This window comes from Aspergillus caelatus (genome assembly GCF_009193585.1).
Source record: "Aspergillus caelatus strain CBS 763.97 unplaced genomic scaffold BDV27scaffold_226, whole genome shotgun sequence".
Lineage (NCBI taxonomy): Eukaryota > Fungi > Ascomycota > Eurotiomycetes > Eurotiales > Aspergillaceae > Aspergillus > Aspergillus caelatus.
The window spans coordinates 21,901-44,883 of record NW_022475489.1 but is presented as its reverse complement, the minus strand read 5'-3'; the positions used below and the strand labels follow the sequence as shown (position 1 = coordinate 44,883).

Here is a 22,983-nt window from a genome sequence, read left to right as displayed (position 1 = left end):
GTAGCATGCAGAGCGATGTTGTGAACATTCAGTGATGTCGGATAAGTTTGGTATCACGAATCGAGAGGCGGTTCTCTGGCGTGTGAAATTTGCATATAATCGTACTGATTTCAACCAGTTCTCTAGTGACCCTCGCCAGCTTCCGTAATAAGTGGTTCACAAATAAGCAAATGTTATGCCAGCAGTAGAAGACACAATTCCATCAATACAATCTGGCCGCAGCGTCATCGGTCCAGGAACGATTAACTATATCCAAAATAGAAGGCGGTACAGGAAGGCGGTCTAAGGGGTCGCGCTGGTCAACTCTCGTGAATCCCGACCGTGGAATAGGGCTTCGTCGCTGGTATAGTTTGATAATTGTACCTCTACAGTAAATAGGCTTTTCCAATCGATAAGTAGCTTAGATAAAAGGTAGAGTTGTAAAAATCCTAGCACAATTTTTTAAATTTTCGAAAGAGCCATATCTTGCTGGTCACAGTGTGTAAACTCTGAACTATACAAAAGATACACAATTCAACGATGCAATTAATGGAGTGTTCAAATTATTCTGCCAGGTAATTCTGCGGTAGGCGACCGCATCCAATCAATGTTTGCATCTCCGTCAAACACCAAACATTCCTCCGCTTCCCGGTGCCTGGAGAAAGTCGAGGTAATTTTCTCGGGTTTGATATACAACCGCAAATACGCCGTTATTTCCCTTCATTGACGTTGCAAAATTGAAGATATCCACAACGTTGAGTTCCCTTACTGTCAGCATTACGCTCAGAAGCCAAAGCCGCGCGCAAAAGTCAGTTATCCGACCAATCAATTTTAGGACACCCAACTGATCTGATCCAACAGACCTCCAATTACTCAAGCTCTCCGACCCAACAAGATCGGGTCCAGTTCTTCAAGATGACTATTCCTGTCCAAACGATCACCTCCCTCCGCACAAGCTTTAACCCGTTCTCCAAGTCCGCCCGCCCCTGCAGGCTTCTACTTTCTATCCTTCGCAATCCCAATACCGCCCCGGCATCCAGCCCTACGCACATCGATATCAAGGTTAAACAGCTCCCGCGTGTCTCGACACAACAGCCCGAGGTAACGGTGGGCTTCAAGGGAGGAAAGGAACTCAAGATCGAGGTCGGAAAGCGCCAGCTGAAGATCGGCGATGTCATTGAGGAAATTGCGCGTGTGGGACGGGCTATCGAACGAGAGGAGAGCTTGAAGGGTTAACAGAGTTTCTTGTACGCAAATCCGTTGTTATTATCGTGGTTGATTTTAGGGTCCGCCTATGGCGCTTGGAGATCGGGACTATTGTACTTTTACGTCGCAGATGCGAAGCGGTTGAGTTACCGGGGAAGCTCATCGAAAGCATTATGATACCGTTACTTTGTGTATATACTACCTAGCCATCGAGGGATACTGCATTTTGAGAAGTGTTTGTCTGCATGATCTAATGTCTCCATTTTGCAGAATGCATGGTTTGAAAGCCAAATCTACGAACTATAAAAAAAACATCGCAAGCACGTTCTTTGATGCTTAGTGGAGGTTGTAAAGTAATGCGGACAAGACAAACAACAAAAACAATGGAAGATCAAGTAAAATTACGTGGACTCGCCCATGGGCTGAATCCAAAATTGTGGGACTTTTATTTACTTTAGTTGGTATCAATTTACACAGCAGCACCGGAGATGAAGAACCACTTGTCGACGCTGCCATCAATAGGGGCAGGAGGGAGGTTCTGGCCCTGAGGGATGGCGGCAAGCTCGCTGGGGTCAGCATGGTCGGGGGAGTTCGCAACGGTGACGTTCTTGCTATAGAATATGGTCAACATGGCTGGCCTTCTCATGGAGGAGAATGTATACTTACGTGCTGATCTCGCCCTTGGGAGACTTGCCAGTCATGAGCTTCTCCCAAGCATCAGCGCACTCACGGATGACATCGAGAGCGTACCTGATACGAGTGTTAGACATCATACAGGATTTAGAAAGACAAGGGTTATCAAGCATACTTCTTGTTCTTGCACTCGCCGGAGAAAGCGAACTGGTTCTCGGGCTTGCCGTCGGGGATTTTGTAGATACGGAACCACTCGTTGGTGGCGCGGAGGAGGCCAGGCAGGTGACGCTCAACATCCTCAACGTCGTTCAGCTTAGGAGCCAGAGGGTCGTTGACGTCGATGACAATGACCTTCCAGTCGGTCTCTTCCTCGTCAAGCAGGGCCATCACACCAAGGACCTTGACCTGCTTGACCTGACCGGGGTAGCCGACAAGCTCACCGATCTCGCAGACATCGAGAGGGTCGTTGTCACCCTTAGCCTTGGTCTCAGGGTGGACAGTGTTGGGGTCCTCCCAGGTCTAAAGCAAACCGTTAACCGACCGAATCATGTGGCATCTGTAGCAATGCGAAACATACCTGAGGGAAGGCACCATAGTTCCAGAGGTAACCCTTGTGGGGGAAGCAGTTACGGACGTAACGGAGCTTGCCCTTCTTGACATCCTGCTTGATGGGGTTGAGGAACTCCTCCTTGGAGATCTTCACACGTAATCAGCGTCGGTACTTTGCGATATTGAGTGGTTCCGCCCCCATACCTCCTGCTTGGCGTTGGTCCAGCGGGGGATCTCAACGACCATGTTAAGGATAGTCTGCTCCTCGTTGGCGTAGAGAGGGATATCGTGGAAGGGAGAGACGGGCTGGCCATCCTTCTCAATGTAGACACGGTGCTCCAGGGTGTTGGCCTGGGCGATCTTGCGAACGGTGTAAGACATTGTGGGCGACTGCGGCGGGGTAGCGGACGAAGAAAAGTGTCGAGAAATTAAAGCAGCACGAGTTGTTACGGACGAAGCCGAATGAGCAACTCGGGGGGGAGGAGAGAAGGATGAAGGAGACAAAACGGCAGATGAAGGAGAGGAAGAAGAAGAAGAGAGGAGGGAGGAGGGAGAGGAAGAGGAAGGGGAAGGAGGGGTGGCTTGTTTAGTGGGGGGAGCCAACGTTGCGGATGTGCGTGATACGCAGGCGACAATCGGAGAGGCGGTGGACAATCGGTTTAATGGAGCTGTGCGCAGTCTTGGAACGAGACTGGTGGATGACGACCCCAGGAACATTGGTTGCGGGAAAAAGAAGCTGCAAGAACCCGTCTCTGTCGGCTCAATTGGAAGTTTAAATACCGGTAGTTTTGCTGTACAATCGCAGTTCTATGCTCGGCTTGTCTTGTGAAGATTTAGAGGAGAGGGAATTTGCCGGGAAGAAAATCGGTGCCGGGACGCCATTCCGAGGTTCGTTGCTATGTTTGTTGCCAAGCGGGTCATGATTATTCAACTATGTAAATAATCTTCGCTATCTATATACAACTATATGGTTTAGAGACTCTTCGCTTTACAGTCAATCGCTATTTTGGTGGACTCGTACACAGGAGTAACCCTTATAGACTAATTCTCTCTCTATAAAATCATGATGTGGCAAAAAGGGGAGTGAGAAGAGGAAACCTGGTCAATTCCATTGTCAATGGCCGTCCCGGTGAATCAATCCTATGGATTTGCTCCACTATACTGGTCCCGCTCCCACTCTTGCTTGCTGGGTTGCTGGGTTGCCTCTGAGAGAGTCCAGGACCGTCTTATCCAACAAATTCAGCCTCACTTGGTATGAATATCCAATAATCGAATCGTATTCTTCGTCTCGCACGGAGTGGGACCTCAAATCTAGAGTACAAAGAATCAGAGTTTAGGGTTGTTGGCGCTGGTGCCTGAACGCCTGAAATGGCGCCATCAGCAGGGCTGTCACGTGCATAGTTCCCTTCGTATTCTTCTTGTCAGACACTAAGATAATGTGCCAATGCACTAGTGTGATTGACTTTCCAATGGGAAGATTGGAGTTTCACAGATAATAGCTGGAATATAGAAATGTTCGGACAGATCACTAAGATGTATACCAGTCCCTTCTCCATCGTAGACGTGATTACTGTACTTGGCCCCTATTTACTTGGCAGGTACCGCCCGGTAATATGCAATACCCGTCACAATAGCCGGAGTGAAATGAATGCACAGGAAAATTTTAACTTATCGGCTATCTTCACGTGATATAGACATTTTCTCTCCGCCTTCCCAGGATAATGAACTACTCCCCCCATGTCTAACTATACCATCGCCCCAACGGAGTCGATATCTTGACCGTCTGAGTCAATCACGGCGAGACAGACAAGTCCATTACAGGTCGCTTTACCTTTGAAGTATGCTATGCTCAGATTTCTCCGCTCCGCAATGACTTCACTCACTACACCACCTCGCGTTCCTATCCCCGCGAACGGGGTCGACTATCGTGGCAAAATAGTCCTTGCGCCGATGGTCCGATCGGGAGAATTACCTTCTCGCCTTACAGCCCTTAAATATGGTGCAGATCTGGTCTGGGGTCCCGAAACGATTGATCGCGCTCTCGCCGGCGCCTCTCGCCGCGTCAACCCTCGCAACGGATGCATTGAATATACGAGGCTGCCGTCGAACGGTGGTCGCACCGAAGCAGCATCACAGGAATCGGTTATTTATCGCCTTGATCCGGTGCGAGAGAAAGGGAAACTCATCTTCCAACTCGGTACAGCCTCGCCCGAGCTCGCTGTGGAAGCCGCCAAGATGGTCGCTGGTGATGTTGCTGGGATCGATGTGAACTCCGGATGTCCGAAACCATTCAGTACAAGCGGCGGTATGGGTGCTGCGTTGTTACGGACACCTGATAAACTGGTTTCAATTCTGGAGGCGCTTGTCCGCGAGGTTGGCAACCCTTATCAAATCGGTATCTCCGTGAAGATCCGCATCCTTGAGAAGTCGGAGATTACAGAGGAGTTGGTCTCAAGGCTCGTCAAGACAGGCATTACAGGCTTAACGGTCCATTGTCGAACACCAGCCATGCGTCCTCGCGAACGGGCAATCCGCGACCAGCTACGTATGATCCGCGACATCTGCCATAACGCTGGTGTCGCATGCCTCATGAATGGCGATGTGACCTCCCGTGACCAGGCGCTGGCTTTGATGGAAGAGTTCGGTGTAGATGGAGCAATGATTGCAACATCCGCCGAGGCTAATCCTTCCTGTTTCCGAAGCGAAGCAGATGGGGGTTTGCTTCCATTCAGAGACGTCGTTCACGCTTACCTAAAGTTCTGTATCGAGTCCGAGAATCGTTTCGGTAACACCAAGTATCTACTGAATGTCATGATCCCGGGCAAGAACAAAGAGTTCCAGGACGCAAAGGGCTCCAAGAACTATGCCGATTTCTGCCACATGCTGAGGTTCGACGATCTCATGCCAGCTGCGCTCCAAGTCGATGAGATTCTAAACCTCACGGGAAAATCAGCTTTTTTCAAGGAAGAGACAAAGAACAAAGCTGTCCAGAACGCCATTGAGAATAACGAAACCGCTCGGGCAGCCGGTGGTGCTTCAAGACCGAAATCTACGTCCCCCGCCACCAGCGGTGTGGGACCAATTCGTACTAGCTCCATCCCTGCCCCTACGAAATCGAAGCCTAAGGAGAACGAGGCCAATCCCGAAATCCCTGAATCGGCTTCTCAGACATCCCAGAAACAGGAAGTCGCCGCATGAGCTCGGGACAGGCTCCTCTATGAAACCCAGTTTCATAATGATTGAAAGTCCCTACTATTGTTCCTCGTCCCTCCGCTTACCTGCGCCTCACTTTTTCTTCCTTTGTTGTCTTGGTCGCATTATATGGTGTTGAAATATCGGATTATTCTTTGGTGTTCATAGTTATAGATTCCCTTGGTGTGATAAAATCCAGTCGGTTGAAGACTTCTGAATTTCAACGGTACATACACGAATATATTAAAATCATGGATGTCATCATACTATTCTGATATATTAAATTTCCCACCCCTACCATTCCCGAGTCAATCGTATCGTACATGCCTGAAATGAATGACGTTGCCAACGAGGTAATAGAATCAATCAGATCATTCTCTTTGATCTATTAGTGCTCATAATGTAAAAAACTCTATAAAAAAAACCAGTTCTTACTCCGTCTCTATAAGCAGAAAAGCATTGGGAAAAGCGAAAAGATCAAAAGAAAGAGGCTGTTAAGTCAAAACAGCCAACACAGCCCCATGATGTTGCTAACTCCATTGTGACACGACAGATGCGTCCAAACAAGATCAGATACAACCAAGATATTGAGTGCGAACCATGACAAGTAAAAGCACGGTCTGATATCATCACACTCAAGAAGGCAAGTTGTATCCCATGACAATGTGCAGACAAGTAAAATCGCTAATACAACGGCGATGCAAACAGAGGTTCAGCAAAAAGTACAATCGAGCATGATAAATCAGGAAAGAAAACGAAATGCAATCGGCCCAGGCCCTGGAATCTTCGGAATGTTTGTGGCGCGTGTCCAAACGTCCTCGAATTTGCTGGGGCTTTTGTAAAGATGGATAATGCTCAGGTCTATGAAATCTCCAAGGACACGCTCTCATGAGGAGTTCTGTTTCTCTCCACTTGAGCCGGCAATGAGCATATCCTCTACCGCTTTCATACCTGCTTCTTCACTCTTCTTCGACTCGGCAGAATCCTCTCCTGCTACGGCTTGATCGAGAGCCAGTTTCGTCTGTCCGAGCGCGTAGATCTGTTCTTCGATTGTGTCCTTGGTAACAAGTCGGATGACTTCCACCTCGCGCGTTTGACCCACACGATGGGCGCGGTTCTCGGCCTGTACATCCTCCTGGGGGTTGAAGCTCGAGTCGAAGATCACTACTTTGTTGGCACAGGCCAAGTTGATACCTGCGCCACCGGCTTTTGTGGAGAGGAGGAAGACGGGAATCTCTGTCCGTTCATGGAAAGCATCGAGAATAGACTGGCGATCCTCGACGTTCGTACGGCCATCAAGTCTAACGAAGCCAAGGTGCTGGTTTTCAAGAACGTGTTCGAGGATATCCATCACCATAGTGAATTGGGAGAAGATCAGAGTGCGATCACCGTTTTCCTTGAATCGCTTCAGCAGTTCACAAAGTTTATCGATTTTACCCGAATCCATCCATTCATCGTTTTTCAGTGCAAACTTCCCAAGCGATTTGGGGTAATTCACACACATAGTATGGCATTCGAAGTCATTATATGCCTGTAGCTCTTCGAAAATAATGTCCGGGTTTGACAGGGACCACTGCTCTTCTTTGAGGCAAGCTTTCGCCATGCGGCTCAAAGTAGTGTCCTTGTAGTGACGTCTGTAAAGCAATGGATGGATAGCTGCTTGGCGTAGCTTCATCAGGATATTTGCAGACTTGTTGCCTGTCTTCTTTCCAGCTGCTCGGTCGGCTAACAGCTGACGGACCTCTTCTTGCTCATGTTCGTAAATTTCCCTCTGAGACTCGTTTAATTCACAATACTCAACTTTAGAAACCTTGGGAGGCAAATCAATGACCTGGTGTTTCTTCCGTCGCAGTACAAAAGGCTTAAGCATTGATTTTGCTCTTTCGATGCGTTGCGCCGAAAGCAAGGCAGAGTGGGATTCATCCACGGTCTTCGCCTTGTTTGCAAAGATGTTCTGAAGCTCTTCCTTGCGCTCCTGGAAAACCTTCGGAAGGATAAAGCCCAGTAGAGAGGCAAGTTCTTGGAGATTGTTTTGGAGTGGTGTACCTGTCAAAAGAAGCCTGAAGCGAGCCCGGATTCTGATCAGTTTCTCATAGAGGACAGACGTAGAACTCTTGAGCATATGTCCCTCGTCATACACACAAACCGTAAAGTCCATGTTGCGCAGAAAGTGTGCATCAACCTTGGCTTTGGCAATGGTATACGTAGTGACAATAACGTTGATGCTGTCCCTGTTGTCCTCGATCGTTTCTCGAATCACTGCCCGCTCAGCCTGGCCAGCGTAGTATGGCATAACAGAGAGAGTTGGACAGAACTTCTGAAACTCTCTGAGCCAGTTTTCGATAGTGGATGAAGGCACGACGATGAGGTGCGGCCCCTTGATGCCCTTCTCATACAGATGGGCCAAAAACGCAATGACCTGGCAAGTCTTCCCGAGACCCATATCGTCCGCCAGGATACAGCTCAATTCTTTCTCGAAAAGCAATGACAACCAATTAATTCCGACGATTTGATAATCTTTCATCTTCAAGTCTTCGCGCATAATACCAGGCTGGGATATGAATCGGCTTTTACGGGAGCCAGTTGCAGGGCCATCACTATCATCCTCTGAACGCTGACTGGCAGGAGTACCGATGCCAGAATCATGCGATGCCCCGGGGTTGATCGATGTCAGCTCCAATTCCCCATCACGCTTTCCAAAAATATCGACACCCCATTTCTTCATTTCCGAAGCAATCGGCTTTCCAAGCGCCTCACATTTTGCCACCAACGAATCAACGGCTTCGTACCCAACCCACATATCCATGCATTTATCCACAATTTTATCACCAATTGGCTTGGGCGTTTTACGCCCCCGACTACCCTTTGGCTTCGCGGTTTGCTCCGTCGTAGGCGCAGTGACGACGCGTACTTCATCCAGAGATGCAAAAGGTCGGTTGGAGATTATGATATTCGCAACATCTTCGGTGATTGCGGCAATGTCTGCAAGGTCAAGGACATTGCATGTATTGAAGAACCTGAGAACCTTGGTTTCCAATGGGCTCTCACCCTCCGGCATGGCTTCTACACCAGAATCTGAGTCATCTGACATGGACGCCTCGGGTTCTGAAGGTTCGGGTGATGGGTGCTTGCGCCCTTGAACAAGTCGGCCGGGCTTCTTTTTTGGAGGGGACTCTGAGCGATCTGGACTCGGGGAAGAAACACGGGTCTTTGGCCCCCTGATTAAACGTCTTCTTGGTTTGGATTCTTCGTCGAATGGTTGTGTAGGTGCCTTCGGGGTGGTGCGATTGTCCAGGCGCATCGCAGCCCACTTATTCTGAATAGTTCCTCGAGCTTTGATCTGCTGCTTTGCCGGCGCAACGGGAGAGGCTCTTTTATTTAAAGCCAATTCATCGTCCGACAAGTCGGCTCTTCCATCTGCCTCATCTTCAACCATGCTAGCCAGATAATCCAAAGCGTCGTCGTAATTTCCACGCTTCGTTAATAGAGCATGCATGCAAGCTTTAACGGACTTTTGAGGTATCACTCTTTGCATCTTCTCTACCTTGGCCCTCAGCTGATAGTCTTCAATATCCTGTAAAGATGATATATTCAGCTCCACCGGCTGTGCGCGGGAGGGCCCATCCTGCCGAGGTTTCTTGACCGCAGTCCCTTTTGGCACAGGGTCCATTTGAGCCGCCGGACGTTTTGCGCTCGAGGGATTATAGACGGCAGACGCAGTAATCTCTTTGAATCGGTCGAGAGAAGAATTATTTGCGCCTCCCGGTGAGTCTAGAACTTTTTCGGGATTCCGCGAAGATTTGGCAAACAAGGACGGCTTGATGTCAGTACTGCTTATCATTTGAACGTCGTCGTCGTCCGAAGACCCTCCACGATACGTTGGACCGTCATCCTCAAGATCTATTACCGGCGCACGCTTCGCAGGGCCGACCGCAGGGGCGCGGAACTGGGTACCGCTGGGAGCCATTGCGCTGGCAAGGCGACCGCCGAGCAAGGCAGGACGAGAAGGAGACGATGTAGGGCCGGGCGGGGAAGACGCAGCAACTTGAATGACAGGATTGCCCTTCGCAGAATAGGGAGGCTCTATGATCTGTGTTGGTTGTGTTAGACGTTGGGTCGCCGGAGTCAGCGATTGGGTTGCGGGTTGTTGAAAGTTTGGCAGCGGAACAGTGGCGACAGTCTCATATCCTTCCTCCTCTTTCCCGGGCGGCGTATTGTGAATGATTTTTTTGTTGCTAACCGGGGTATCAGGAACTGAGTCGTCCATGGTTAGTACGTCTTGTCCGATATTGGTGAATTAAGTTGAGGCCCGGCCACTGCGACAGGAAGGCAGCTTCGCTGAGATGACCGGGGAGAAAGTTCCTTCTTTTCCCCAACCTGAACTTTTCCTCAAATTAAGTTAGAAAATGGGCTTTTTTTCTCCGCATGAAACGCGCTCAGACGCGCCCGCGGTCACGTGGGATGGCGCTTCAATTAAAGACTGACCAGGAAATCCAGCAACATCTCCAAGTTATATACATGGAGCGAGGTAAACAAATTTTGAAAAGAAAGTCACTTACCATACACTGTATATCCTTTCACCTGAATTGAAAGTGATCCATATAATCTCTCGGTGTTGAAAGGATGTTGGAGCTTTTCGAACAATCGGAGGCTTCCAATGGCCACGGACCAATGAGATATGCGCGTACAATGACCTCACCTGAATCACGTCCGCCTGGATCGAGTAAATCAATGATTCAATAGACAATCCTTCTTTAGTCTTTGGATACAGAGAACCGGTTTATAAATATAATCAAAGGGCTCAAAAATCAATTTGGCCTCAATTCGATTAGCTTTCTACGTGCAGTTGAACTTCCTCCCTTTGCTCCCAGCCCCCCAGGGTAACACCATAGCTGTTCGGTCCACGCACTTAGTATCAACCTAACACCCTTTGCTATCCAAAATGGCCACCCGTCGTCCTCAGGGTAAATCATACGCAGAAGCGGTCGCTTCTCCCGCGCCAGAGAAGACATCTGATTCCGATGTTACCCCTGCAGTTCCCACGTAAGAGTTTTTCTCCGTCTGGTTCCCATCCTATATCTGCATTCATGCCACATGGCCGATGCGCGGCGTTGAGCCCGATAGACATGTAGTGTCTTGTGCGAACCAAGGCGTGCCGCCGCTGAGAGTGCCCCACCGATGAATTGTCACAAATACTGATCCCTCGTTACAGGAATGTCATCTTCAAACTGCTAGGGTTTTCCGCGGCGATGGTCTCACTGCCCATTGGCATGTACTTTGTTGCAGTAAAGTTTGGCGGTAAGCTCCTTTGCCCCTTGGCCTCTTTGTTTACTTCTTTCTTTCATAATATCGGTGTACCATTGAGGGATAATTACTAACATCAGGTAGCGAGTCCAACTGTCGCCGGCATTATTGCGGCTGTTACGGCTAATATTGTCTTGTTTTCGTATGTCTTTGTTGCATGGCAGGATGATCGCCTGGAGAGAGAAGCCTTGACAAAAAAGAAAGAAAAGAAGGCGCAATAAGGGGCCTGGGGTCTCTAGCGGGATTACCAATCGGTTTACGTTTATGCGTTAGTCTTTGTACTTAATATGCGGCGTTCACGGACAGCTGTGTTGTAATTCTACTTCGGTTTAGTCCAAGGATGATAACTCGTGTGGACTTTGAGAATATCAGTTGAATATCTGAGATTCCTACACCATTCAACTAAATCCATGAATGTGAACACGCCCACAAGGGTGCCGCAGGCCGTTAAGATGTCCCGTTTCAGACCCTTGTGGAAGACGATAGTTCCAGTATTACAACCAGCCCATGTTGAAAAAGCCGCGCCTGGAAATGCACTGACAGATTTATATAAACAAGTTGAACCCGAGCCAGAAGAAGAGAAAAAATTAAAGAAAAAGAAGGAGAGGGATATGTTAAGATCCAACTTATGGCCTCCTCTTCACGAACTCCTCCAGGTCACCCTTCGTCACCACTCCGAGCACAAATTTCCGTGATGCATCTGTTACAACGGCAAACTCTTGTTTCTCTCGCTTCTCGCCATTGGGACCGGCTTCACTCTCGAAGAATTGCTCCAATTCCTCCAAGGGAGTCTCCATTGTGATTACCTGGTACAAGCCCCGTTTCCGGTTAAACCGCTGCATGGCGGTAGACACGGAGTCTGATTCTTTGATAGTTCCGTCTTTTAAGAGTTGCTTGAGCCGGGGAATGCTGAGGTAGCCAAGTAGGGATCGTTTCGTAGAAGAGGTGACGGTTAAATGAGTGAAATCACGTTCGTAGGCTGCGAGCATGGCAGAGGAGACTAAGTCGCTAGGGGAGACTGACAGTGCCGGAGGGGGGTCCAGATCTTCGACAGTAGCCTTGAATTTCATGTCAGTAATGACAATGGGTCAGACGTGGAATGCCATCATAGAGTGGTAACTAACCCCTCGGTACTTGTCTGCCCACGATGACGGGGAAGTGGACTGCTGCACAGTAGAAGAGAGTTTTTCGCGGGCAAAGGCCTCGCTGCCGGTCGAATAGGAAGCCATATCCACCGAGTGATTCACAGTGAGGGACGGCAAAAGCGATTTTAGGAGGGGTACGAGGAGGGGCCAACTATGATGTTCAATTGGCGATAGCAACGGCTTCAGATCGAGACACCAAGTATTACAGGGTATATTCGGAGAAACACGGCTTTGCGAACACTAAGAGCCAAGGATACGGGGTAAGGAGACCGGTTCGTGTTTAACAATATCGCAGGTGAGGTCTGTTCCAATGGACGATAAATTTATCGATTGCGGCCCACGAGCCTTAGTTTCCGCCCTCTAAGCGGATCGGGTTTGGCGTCAACCAGAAGTGGGTGTCACGATACCATTCGACGTCATTGCCGGCCACTGCCGCAGTGTCAGATTCTCTCCCCCTTTCGATTATTTGGCCTGAGTCACTTTTCAATCTACTATTTAGACTGTCATACTGCCCCTTCAATATATCTGAAAGAAGAAAAGGTTGCTAGTTTGAGTAGTTCGTGTCCAAACTATTTTGTACTCATTGAGATACCAGTTGCCCTACAAGTGGGGACGATCTTCTTTATAGATATATACAACCACCAGTACGTGCGGTTTGGTCCTGTGGGGACCTCCCAACCTACAATAAACCCAATATTTTGACACGGCTCGACTAGAAAATTCCTCGCCAAGATGTTTCCCTCTGAATATATCATTAGCAGCACGTTTTCCTCACAGCACCCTCTGAACCAATCCGGAAAGCAGTCGCAGCTTTCGAGAGCCCCGGGAACAAGAGGGCGGGAGCCGTTTCCAGCATGGAGTGTGATCGATGATACCAAAAGCAAGGCAGATGCTTTTGCAAAGGAGGCGTCACGCGAGTTCAATGTTGTAAGCCAAAAGGCTCAGGCCAAAACCGGCAAAATTGAACCGTGGACTCCCAAGTATTACGCAGCCTGCACAGTCGGCGGACTTCTTGCTTGCGTAGGTTATCCCTTGTATAATATGATGATGGTCGCTTTATTCGCTGTTTCAACCTTCTGATTATGGGTAGGGTCTTACCCACACTGCCGTGACACCGCTAGATCTCATCAAATGCCGACGCCAAGTTGACCCCCAGCTTTACAAAAGTAACTTAGAGGCATTTCGTACGATTCGCGCCGCAGAGGGCTTCAGAGGAGTAATTACTGGCTGGGGGCCTACCTTCTTTGGATACAGCGTACGCTGGTGATGCAATTACTGACATTTAGTAAACGGAGCTAACGAACAGAATAAAGGCCCAAGGAGCGTTTAAGTACGGTGGCTATGAGTTTTTCAAGAAGTTCTACAGCGACCTTGTTGGAGTGGAGAATGCAAATCGCTGGAAGACGTCCTTGTATCTCACAGCTAGTGCATCTGCAGAGCTTATTGCTGATGTAGCACTCTGTCCTTTCGAGGCCGTCAAGGTGCGCATGCAGACAACAATCCCACCTGATATCCGATCGACTTTCACTGGGATTTCCAACGTTGTTTCTAAGGAAGGGGTGGCTGGGTAAGCACTCAGTTATACGTTGCAGTTGCAGCTGGACCGCATTGACTTCGAATAGACTTTACAAGGGTCTATATCCGCTGTGGGGTCGGCAGATACCGTACACCATGATGAAGTTTGCTTCATTCGAGACCATAGTGGAGATGATCTACAACTACCTACCGGGTCAGAAGTCTGATTACAACAAAGGCGCACAGACTGGGGTGGCCTTCACTGGTGGCTACTTGGCTGGTATTCTTTGCGCTGTTGTGTCCCATCCCGCCGATGTGATGGTGAGTAAATTGAATGTAAACAGACAGCCTGGCGAAGCCTTTGGTGCTGCGATGGGCCGGATCTACAAGGAAATCGGCTTCGCTGGCCTGTGGAATGGTCTTCCTGTCAGAATTGTCATGATCGGAACTCTGGTAAGTCAACAACAGACCTTGTTGAGGCATCCGCTAACCAAAGGGATCCGTAGACCGGTTTGCAATGGATGATGTATGTATCCCTTGACGCTCAATGTACTATTTGGGAAATTGACTACTGACACCCGCCAGTTACGATTCATTCAAGATCTTCATGGGTCTTCCCACCACCGGTGGAGGACCTGCCGCCGAACAGAAGAAGTAGAAGCGATTGGTGATGTCTAGCCTACTACAAGCAGTAGGTGCCTTGTTATCGTAGGAATTTAGTGAGGGAAGACTGTCATTCTGGTGGTTTATAGCTGCGTAGTGATCATGAATGTGAATGCTTGACTAGTATTCCAATATCATCTGCCAAGACCAAGCCTTATCCACTGGACGGGTTTATCAACGATCGTTAGTCACGGACTGGACCAATGGCTTGCATCCCAGCCCCGTTATCTTATCATTTATCTGCCCGATTGATGGTTTCGCGCCGACGTCACCGAGTTAGTATATGTCGATTGTGAACCTGATCCCTGATAAACCCCCGGTTCAATAAACCTTTAGGAATCTTTCGGGACTTTTCAGGGCCTAGTCCGTCTCCTGAGTCTGAGGAACCGCATAAGACGCTCTCGTGGTTTCTCGGTCCTAAACTCTACCTTTTAGTTTATTTCCACATCTCGAAGGCGCTGACTGCCCACCAGCGCATAGATATAAGTACTGAACTCCTAGCCCGACTTTCGCGCGCAAGCGACTTCTCTCGAAGCCACCGAATATTCCATCCCAGCTCTAGTCGCGGCGCCTACTGACCTACTCCACATCATCAACTAACCCCCATACCGTCCTTAACACCATGGGCGAACACGAACCTATCGTATCGCACGGCCGCGGAGGTACGCTTTCTTTTTGAATACACTATCAAACCATACCCCTCTCACCCAACTCGCTCTAACATACCATCTCCCACCCTCAGGCCAAGGCAACATCGGCGCCGACTCAACCCAGTGCGCGCCAATATTCCTCACCTTCCACACTTCCCCCATCTAACAAACATATCACAGATATGTCGACGGCGGTATAGTCCGTGAAGGCGCCTACGGAGACCAAGGCGATGGCGCATACTCCGCCGGCGTAAGTACATACCTTCCCACTCGACACCAAGCCAAACCAACCATCATGGACAACTGACCTCTTATACTCCAATAGCGCGGCGGCGCAGGCAATATCGGCTCTCCCTACGTACGTCCCACAACAGGAACTCCTCACGATGCGGAAATTATTCCCGAGCTGGCGATTCGCAATTCGACCGACGGCGATTATCACACCGGTGTATGTCTTTTCTATAACCCCCTCCCCTCCTTGCGTAGATAAGAGTGTGGCCTAATGATGTCAGCGTGGCGGACAAGGAAATGTCCATCTTGACGAGGCGCATAAGAAAAAGGAGGAAGAGAAGAAGCAGCATAAGGCGCTAGCGCATGATGGGTGGGCGGATAAGTTGAAGTATAAACTGTTTGGGAAAAAGTGATCTTCTTCCCTTCCCCCTTCTTCTTCATCTTCTCCCTCCTTTTGTTAATGGTGGGTAGGGGGATGGGTTTTTCATTACCAAGTTAGTAGTGTGGTTTGTGTGCGCATTTATGTTAATCTTGATTCCCATGTTTTGTGATTTTCTTAGTGGTCATTTGTATCTGAGAGATGTTTATTCCTTGTCGACGTTGAGTTCTATACTATCTTAATGTCCCAGTTCTAGACACTGTCGAACATAGCGAGAAGCTATAGAAGCCTCATTAAGATGTGATTACTGCAGCGTTAAACCCTATTTACAATCATGTAAATTACCGATGTGATCTCTCACATTTGCATATTGATCGACGGATCCGCGTCTGGAACCAGAAGCTGAATTCAAGACATACGACTCCGATCCCCATTTCATAAGAACAAAAATGAATAAATTCACCATTGCTTCCTGTGTATCGTGATCTCGTAAAGTCCATCAACTGCGTGCTTGAAAATAAATATGAACAACAACAACAAAAAGCAATAACAACAAGCTAGAAGCTAATTTAAAACAGAAGGGGAAAAAAAAAATACACATAAGTTCCTGTACTGTCCCGTTCCGTAGATCCCATTGCTGTACTCGAGAATAAAACGCCAAATGAGTTATTACATCCGTTATGTGAGGTGAGAAAACACGCATTGAACGACAAATATTTTAGGTCGGTTAAAGGGGGAGAGGGCAAAAGTGGAGGACTTGATTTGGACTAGTCCTTGCTGAACCTTCGCTTAAACCAGCTTTTTCGCTTCGTGTCGCTTGCATCGGAGGCGTTCGTAGTTTTGCGAAGATGGCGACGGGTGGTGGGCGCACCTGCGGCTGAGGCTGGTCCACCCACGGGGCCTCCAGCGGTGGGATCGGCGACTGGAGCGGAATTCCCGAGCTTAATTGGTCCAGTTCCAGCTGCGCCAGAGGCTAATGTACCGCCATTGTTGAGGTTCGGTTCAGGGCCGAATCCCGCGAACCCATACCTTTCTGCTACTGCTCTCTCCTGTTGCTGCTGCTGAAGTTGTAGCTGGTCGATTGAGCTGTTTACAGAGCTGGGATCGGTTGAATTGTTGGCCCAGGGATCGGTATTGCTTCCCGACCCAGACGCTGCCGTCATGTTTTCGTAGGATTTGTGGTAGCCATTAGGGCCATATCCATTTTGTGCGCCATGGTACTCGGACTCCATGCGATGCCGACGTGGTCGCCTCCCGCCGCCTTGGTTGTATGGGTAGTGATTCTCAGGGGGCGGCCCGCCGCCATAGTTGCCCTCCATATAACTCTCCGGTCGGGAATATGTTCCACGTCCGTTGTAGTAGCCATTTTGGTCGTTATAGCCCCGGTGGTGACCGTTGTGTCCTGTTATCGTATTCAAGTCAGTAACGAAGGTAATTGGATGTGATGAGTTTATGTGACGCACCGCCGAAATAGCTACTGCGTCTACTATATTCCGCTCCAGGTGTGGATTCATGGTCTAGCTCTCAATTAGTATCCTATTAACATATATTTTTCCGAGATCGAACGTACCTGTTCTTGCGTATGATACCGGTCTGCTATTATATGATCCATAGATGGCTGCCTCAAAAGACCGAATTGTATCCAACGGACGCTCAAGTCGAGGACGGGTGGGATTGGAGAGATCGGGATCAGCTATTCAACGAAAACAGACAATTAGTCCATCGCTCTTCAATAACGAGACTCCAAATGATTAAGAAAATTGTAAACGAACTTATGATATTCCCGTACTGGTCTTTGTGCTGCATCTCCCTTAAAGAGCCGATAGTGGACTTTTCCAAAGCAACCAACACTAAATATGACCTGTCAGTTCGGAAACATGTGCCAAAGTGATCGGAGAAAAAAAAAATATGTCAAGACGGCAGGGTTTGAGAGAAACAAGAATGAGAAAACCGTTGCAATGTGAAACCCCAGCCGATAAGACACAAAATCGAAACATGGGAGTTAAATTTGGTAACATACTTGGTTGCGCCTCGCTCATAGCAACCATGGGGTCGGCTTTGGTATGTAAAGAACGTTTATGTTTCTCCTCAGCAGATTCAGTGAGACGGATTTTATTGCTGCCAGAATTGCTGGACTTGTCTGACCTGCCACCAAAACTGAAACCTCGACTGTGTCTCGGAGGCGCGGGCTGTTGGGGGGACGCCATTTTTAATACTCCCCGTCGTCCTTAGCGCCTGATAACTACCCTAGAACTTGTTTCGTAGCGATCTATCTGCACTATAGCGGCCGTTGTGGAGCGCAACAGCAAGTGGAGTGGAAACCGCCAAGGAATGTCTGATTCAAATGTAGCAGACAGCGACTGTCTCAGTGATTTCCACGAACCCTTGACAAGGGCAGCCAACGAGACGAGTGTGTGCAGGCGCGTGGGGGTAAATTTGGATCCGCTCCCTAACCTGACGTCTAGTTTGGCCTTTCTGGAATGGAATATTTATACCCCTCGAGTCCAGAAAATCGAATGCACCAATTTGTTTGTTCCCGTCTACCGTTCCAAGAAAAATAAAAGCAATGCTCAGTTATTGTTGTTGTCGTCGTCGCAACAGAGGGCGTGCTGCGACTGGTGCAGGTTGTCAGATAAAAATCTATCAGACGATCGGCAATGAATCCTGCAAGATGATCAGACCAAGGAACAGGCAACCGATGGGATGGTTTGGAGGGGAAACGGACGATGAGCGATCGACAATGGTAGCAATGGTGACAAATATGTGTATGGGGAAGACAGCGGCCGTGTATATGGTCGGCAAACGAAAGTCGGCAGGAAGAGATAGAAAAAAAAAAGAGAGAGAGAGAGAGAGAGAGAGACTGAGGTTTGAGGTTCACATTCAACTAAGGTTCACCACGAGGACTGTCGAGGCCTTTTTGACTTAACCCAGATTTGGGGTTGACGACAGGCGCCACGCAATAAGAGGGGAAAAGCAGTCTTCTGTATGGACAACGGGTTGGAACGTCTCCTATCAGCGTATTCGTTTCCAGGTTCCGCCGTAGTTTGTTTTTGGGTCGGACGATGGCGTTAGTCAAGTCTAAGCGGACTGGCCAGAAGTTGTTCCATCGGGTCTATTCTTAGATTGTATATCAAGTAGATCTATACAGCTTATGTGTAGTTAAGTTGATGATCATGACCAGGTTGACCATGCTTCCTGGTGTTTTTATTCTGTCGAAGCATCTTCCAATCCTCATTTACGCTGAAGAGCATCATCCAAGAATTCATGTTCCGGGATGAATCATTAGACTTTCAGGGTCGAGAAACCAGTATTTCTTTGATTTTAATTTGCTTGGTACCTCGTGACAGAGGCACCAACCGATTGGACCGCGGGTAAGAAATTTCCCTTTACAGTAGCCTAGAGAAAAAGAATTGAAAAGAAAACGAAAGACTACTAATCAATTTATTCTAAGAATAAAATTCTGCATTACTGTGTTAAAAAAAAATAAAAATAAAAAAAGGAAAAAGTTGAAAAGAAAAGCAAGTCCAATAGCAAACAAGAGTCAACCTGTGTGCGTTACGCAAGTTCTCCTCACTGGACACCAGAGGCACCAATCAGTAGGAAAATGTCGACCAGCCACCTCCAACAATGGTTTTCTCTCGGCTCCAGATGTGTCAGGAACTACCCTGGGAGCTGAGGTGATACGATAAGGTTGCAAGACTGTGTTGTCAAACCCACTGATCGTCCTGATCTTCTTTCTTGCGTAATGAATCAAAAAGCAGGGTGGGATCAATCAGAAGATTTTCATTGCCTCATTTGCCTACGGTGACAGCGCTACATCACCGTTACTCAATCCAATCTACCGTCTCTTTTATACACAGTAAAATTCATTTTTCACCTCTCAATTAGCCTCTCATCAATGTCTCAGCAAGGTGGTATTTAGATTACATACAAAACCTGTATTGAAATCGTTGAGCAGAATACTTATAGTACAGCAGGACTCCGTAGTCACAATGATTTAGCGCTATACACTAACTGAACCTTTTCGCTCATCCGCCATCATCCCATTGGTCACGGGAAAACAAAATCCTGATGTCTTGATATCACGTCCAATTGACAAGTCGGGGAATCTGCCGAATCTTCAAGTTATTCATAGGCAGGCAGCAACCTCGCCTTGTTTTATGCTGGCAGAGACTGCACTGGTTAGTAATTTTTGCTCGGACATAAAGCAATCAGCGTAAATATATAAATTGCCCATGAATTTTTTCTTGCTCTATTTCACATTCTGGGCACCCAATTTCCCCCAATAGGCCCCCTATTTATTTAGAAGAAAATGACCCCTGCAATCTCAGGCTTATATCAGGATATACATAATAGTTATCATTGTCAAAAACCATTTCCAAGAGGGCGCCAATGAAGGGATCCATGACGATCTTCAAATTACATTATGCAGTGGGTCATCACAGTGGGGGATGGCGCCTACTTTAATTCTGATTAACTCGGATCGAAAAGAAACCACCCCCATGCAAGGAGGCTAGCTTTTAGAATTCCAGAATCGCGTAGCGCCATCGCCGCAAAACTCGGGATAGCTTTAGGGCTTGTTGTCTAGCATCTCTCCCTAGTTGGAATGTCACAAGATGGTCTTATCGGAAATAAGACATCATGAATATGATTTTGTTTACCGATCGAAGTATCACCAAGTCCAAATATATCGATTTAATCGGTGTTAGAAATAAGGCGATTGCATTGGATAGTAGCGATATACCAATATGTCGGTGATAATCAAATCAAATAGTTATTTACAAGGCATGCTGAGTTTCTTCGTAGTCTATCTTCTTTGCGATGGCATCATATATATTTTGGCAGCAAGTTATAAATCGGATTGTGTCCTCGCCGGAATTGAAATCTTGATCCTAAGGGGTGCTCACTTGGGTGGCAAGGCATCTCATCCTAAATAATGAAACTCGGACATTGAGTAGGGCTTCTCCAACAGTTCCAGGTTATCTGTCGGTTCTTAGCTTCACTCAACTTCAACATGCACGCGGTCACCTTAGGATACTATAACCAGGACTGCGAAACACTACTCAGCAGTGCCCTCACTTCTCGCTGAGTTCCTCTATGCCTTTCCTGTACCACAATCAGTCTGGAATCGATTACCTGCTGCCACAAGTGCTGATAAAACTCTTTACATCCCAGCCTAACACCCCCCAAAACTAGAATAGCAGGGGAGTCGACGATTTTGCAATATTCAACGTCCTCTACAATATGACCCTGACAAGGGATGTAATGATCAATATGCTCAGACTTACAGGCACTGTGATCCGCAGCTTTCAAACAAGCCTTAAACTAGTATATTCTATGGCATATGGCATACTACCCCCATGTCCTCGGTTCGTACATATACGATGACCCCTGCAGTTACAGGCCCAGACTCAACACTGTACAACACTGTCAGCATTCTTTAAGCGAGAATTGAAGGGCCTCGGTTCCAGACAAGTCCATAGTGTGTGCCCAGCAATGACTGTTCCAGTCTATTGGTCTTCATGTAGCACACTATACCTACAGAGTCACGCGTGACGGAAGATCTAGGCACATCATATTTTTTTTTTTTTCAAAGGGAAACTGATGTAACGGAGTGACATGATGGCTTCTATAATTGTGTCACAGCACCATGGCCCCATAGTAGGTATAAGGCTAGACCAATCCCCAGATGATGTCTTTGGTCGAATGGTGTTTTCCAAAGAAAGTTTTGTCCAGGGCCATGGGTCATGTAGTAAACAAATGAAGAAAAGGTAGATGTTAAAGTGTCAGTTCCCTTTCAGAAGTATATCAGGTGTAACTGGACTTGAAGGAGAAGCACGCTTTATACAAGTCTGCTGGCTGTTAGTGTATTTATTAATCTATGCCCAGGGACCCTGTTGTAGTGCTGTTCTTGTTGTCTATGAGCTGAGAACTGCGAGTATGCATCTGACCTAATATATTATTGTGGAATTCACGATAATTTATCTTGCCCCAAGAGGTTATACCAACAAGATGTGTCCTAACAGGTCAGTTCGGCAACTGCCCAAAACTCACATGTTAATTGTATACGCAGGACATGGTAGAAATGACGTAAGTTACGATGTCCGCAATTGACGTATGACTCTTGAAAACTAAGGCTCGATCTACAAATCATCATAGTGTACGGATACAACAACAAACCCCAGGATTTGCAAGATAAGATCACAGCGATCAACGTCATATGAATTTGAGCCAATGTCGCATGTGGGCTCGTCTAGACTGGGCTTCATTTTCAACATTGCGAGCATCGGGAAAGGTTTATCGCTCCAAGTGGCTGCTGCTTGCCTATCTCGTCCTCCTTGTCCAACCTAGACTTCTATTCGAATAGGACCCGCCTAACGTCCGAATGTGAAATTGAATCATCATGCTGAAATGGTATATTGATTGGTGTGATGTGCGCCGAGTGGTGGAGAAGCCATGGTGTCAGAGAAGACACATGATGCTCGCCGGTATTGCAAACGGGTCAAGCGTTTCTAATGCCTAGTAACTGACAAATATCCATGCTGTAAAGAAGACATAAAAAGTTCTTTTTATTTTAATTCGTAGGGCTGGTCGGCCCTGCCTCTCCCACGAACATTATCAACCCGCCAACTCCATCTCAACATTGGCTCATACCGTCGACTCCTTGCCCGACTGTCTGCGCGAAGATTCCGGAGTGCCAACTAACACATAATAAAAGCGAGTCATTTAGATGTTGGAGGGGTAGAGCATGACGCGGACAGTAGCGCCGAAGGACTTAGGGGGGAGGTTGTGGCGGAACTGAGCACGGACAACGCCGGAGTTGCCTATCGTATTCTATTGTCAGTCCTGCACTTCACTGCAATTTTCACTACCATTGCCTGAGTTCCTTGCGCCATATAGCCCTGTTTCACATACCGTGAGGACGAGTAACCTTGCCCCAGATCACCCGGATGTTGGAACCCCGAACCTCGCGCTTGGCCCGGTAGACGAAAGCGACCTTCTTGCCGAGGTAGAAGTTGGCAGCCTCGGTGTTGTCAACACCGTCGATCTTGATCAGACTATATCACCGATGTCAGATTCCATGTCCCAAACCTCCTTTCGATATCAGATGCGGATCGGTACCTGGTGTTGGGGTTGACCTGGCGCTTGGAGCGCTGGTAGCTCAGGTGACGTCCCCTAAAGAACAATTCGTATTAATCCTCTGTTCTGATCATCTGTCGCGGTCCCATCCATATATTATCGTCCTCGCAGTCGATTTTTGATAGACATATATCATTTCCGGATACGCGCAGCACGAAGTAGTTGTGGTAACTTACTTGACGTAGACTATAATTCAGGAACATTCATGTTAGCATATCGTCTCCAACCGAGCTTCACGGAGCATCCTCCAAGTTTATATCCGACTTCAAGTGAACCCGTTGTCGCACACCCCATAACCATAACCATAACCATAATCGAAACCATAACATTCAACAATTCCAGAGGTGTACTCACGTCTGTGACCGTGTTCCGAAGGCATTCTGACGGCGGTTCTGAG

The 22,983-nt window shown here is 47.9% G+C and overlaps 10 protein-coding genes across 10 annotated transcripts; 5 read left to right on the top strand and 5 right to left on the bottom strand.

Annotated features, from left to right (window-relative positions):
* Positions 1 to 670: 670 nt before the first annotated feature.
* Positions 671 to 1,482, top strand: BDV27DRAFT_135004 (mitochondrial 54S ribosomal mL53 domain-containing protein). The gene is made up of 2 exons (XM_032068425.1): positions 671 to 787; positions 841 to 1,482. Exon 2 carries the CDS (start codon positions 895 to 897, stop codon positions 1,213 to 1,215), a length of 321 nt encoding a protein of 106 aa, XP_031923239.1. The 5' UTR covers positions 671 to 787; positions 841 to 894; the 3' UTR covers positions 1,216 to 1,482.
* On the bottom strand, positions 1,422 to 3,323 carry ipp1 (inorganic diphosphatase IPP1). The gene is made up of 5 exons (XM_032068424.1): positions 2,572 to 3,323; positions 2,396 to 2,515; positions 1,994 to 2,337; positions 1,852 to 1,935; positions 1,422 to 1,796 (listed from the first exon to the last, which is right to left on the bottom strand). Exons 1-5 carry the CDS (start codon positions 3,082 to 3,084, stop codon positions 1,655 to 1,657), a joined length of 1,203 nt encoding a protein of 400 aa, XP_031923238.1. The 5' UTR covers positions 3,085 to 3,323; the 3' UTR covers positions 1,422 to 1,654.
* A 796-nt stretch (positions 3,324 to 4,119) lies between these two features.
* Positions 4,120 to 5,822, top strand: BDV27DRAFT_135000 (tRNA-dihydrouridine(20) synthase (NAD(+))). The gene has a single exon (XM_032068423.1). It carries the CDS (start codon positions 4,213 to 4,215, stop codon positions 5,563 to 5,565), a length of 1,353 nt encoding a protein of 450 aa, XP_031923237.1. The 5' UTR covers positions 4,120 to 4,212; the 3' UTR covers positions 5,566 to 5,822.
* Positions 5,823 to 5,840: 18 nt separating this feature from the next.
* BDV27DRAFT_134999 (SNF2 family N-terminal domain-containing protein) lies at positions 5,841 to 9,937 on the bottom strand. Its single transcript, XM_032068422.1, has one exon. It carries the CDS (start codon positions 9,824 to 9,826, stop codon positions 6,446 to 6,448), a length of 3,381 nt encoding a protein of 1,126 aa, XP_031923236.1. The 5' UTR covers positions 9,827 to 9,937; the 3' UTR covers positions 5,841 to 6,445.
* A 320-nt stretch (positions 9,938 to 10,257) lies between these two features.
* Positions 10,258 to 11,232, top strand: BDV27DRAFT_134996 (vacuolar ATPase assembly integral membrane protein VMA21). Its single transcript, XM_032068421.1, has 3 exons — positions 10,258 to 10,602; positions 10,772 to 10,857; positions 10,948 to 11,232. The coding sequence occupies exons 1-3, from the start codon at positions 10,502 to 10,504 to the stop codon at positions 11,082 to 11,084; spliced, it is 324 nt and encodes a 107-aa protein (XP_031923235.1). The 5' UTR covers positions 10,258 to 10,501; the 3' UTR covers positions 11,085 to 11,232.
* BDV27DRAFT_134995 (putative cystathionine beta-synthase (beta-thionase)) lies at positions 11,233 to 12,310 on the bottom strand. The gene is made up of 2 exons (XM_032068420.1): positions 11,988 to 12,310; positions 11,233 to 11,921 (listed from the first exon to the last, which is right to left on the bottom strand). Exons 1-2 carry the CDS (start codon positions 12,090 to 12,092, stop codon positions 11,490 to 11,492), a joined length of 537 nt encoding a protein of 178 aa, XP_031923234.1. The 5' UTR covers positions 12,093 to 12,310; the 3' UTR covers positions 11,233 to 11,489.
* Positions 12,311 to 12,450: 140 nt separating this feature from the next.
* Positions 12,451 to 14,569, top strand: BDV27DRAFT_134992 (putative mitochondrial phosphate carrier protein). The gene is made up of 6 exons (XM_032068419.1): positions 12,451 to 13,028; positions 13,099 to 13,263; positions 13,322 to 13,575; positions 13,631 to 13,976; positions 14,030 to 14,049; positions 14,109 to 14,569. Exons 1-6 carry the CDS (start codon positions 12,741 to 12,743, stop codon positions 14,179 to 14,181), a joined length of 1,146 nt encoding a protein of 381 aa, XP_031923233.1. The 5' UTR covers positions 12,451 to 12,740; the 3' UTR covers positions 14,182 to 14,569.
* Positions 14,553 to 15,744, top strand: BDV27DRAFT_134983 (DUF3602 domain-containing protein). Its single transcript, XM_032068418.1, has 5 exons — positions 14,553 to 14,848; positions 14,929 to 14,959; positions 15,017 to 15,086; positions 15,162 to 15,284; positions 15,349 to 15,744. Exons 1-5 carry the CDS (start codon positions 14,809 to 14,811, stop codon positions 15,478 to 15,480), a joined length of 396 nt encoding a protein of 131 aa, XP_031923232.1. The 5' UTR covers positions 14,553 to 14,808; the 3' UTR covers positions 15,481 to 15,744.
* Positions 15,745 to 18,316, bottom strand: BDV27DRAFT_134981 (uncharacterized protein). The gene is made up of 5 exons (XM_032068417.1): positions 17,467 to 18,316; positions 17,219 to 17,296; positions 17,017 to 17,139; positions 16,910 to 16,963; positions 15,745 to 16,848 (listed from the first exon to the last, which is right to left on the bottom strand). The coding sequence occupies exons 1-5, from the start codon at positions 17,651 to 17,653 to the stop codon at positions 16,214 to 16,216; spliced, it is 1,077 nt and encodes a 358-aa protein (XP_031923231.1). The 5' UTR covers positions 17,654 to 18,316; the 3' UTR covers positions 15,745 to 16,213.
* Positions 18,317 to 22,172: 3,856 nt separating this feature from the next.
* BDV27DRAFT_148938 (60S ribosomal protein eL33) lies at positions 22,173 to 22,965 on the bottom strand (the record flags this gene model as incomplete). Its single annotated transcript, XM_032070985.1, has 4 exons — positions 22,173 to 22,270; positions 22,362 to 22,504; positions 22,569 to 22,622; positions 22,937 to 22,965. 4 exons carry the CDS (start codon positions 22,963 to 22,965, stop codon positions 22,173 to 22,175), a joined length of 324 nt encoding a protein of 107 aa, XP_031923230.1.
* Positions 22,966 to 22,983: the final 18 nt, after the last annotated feature.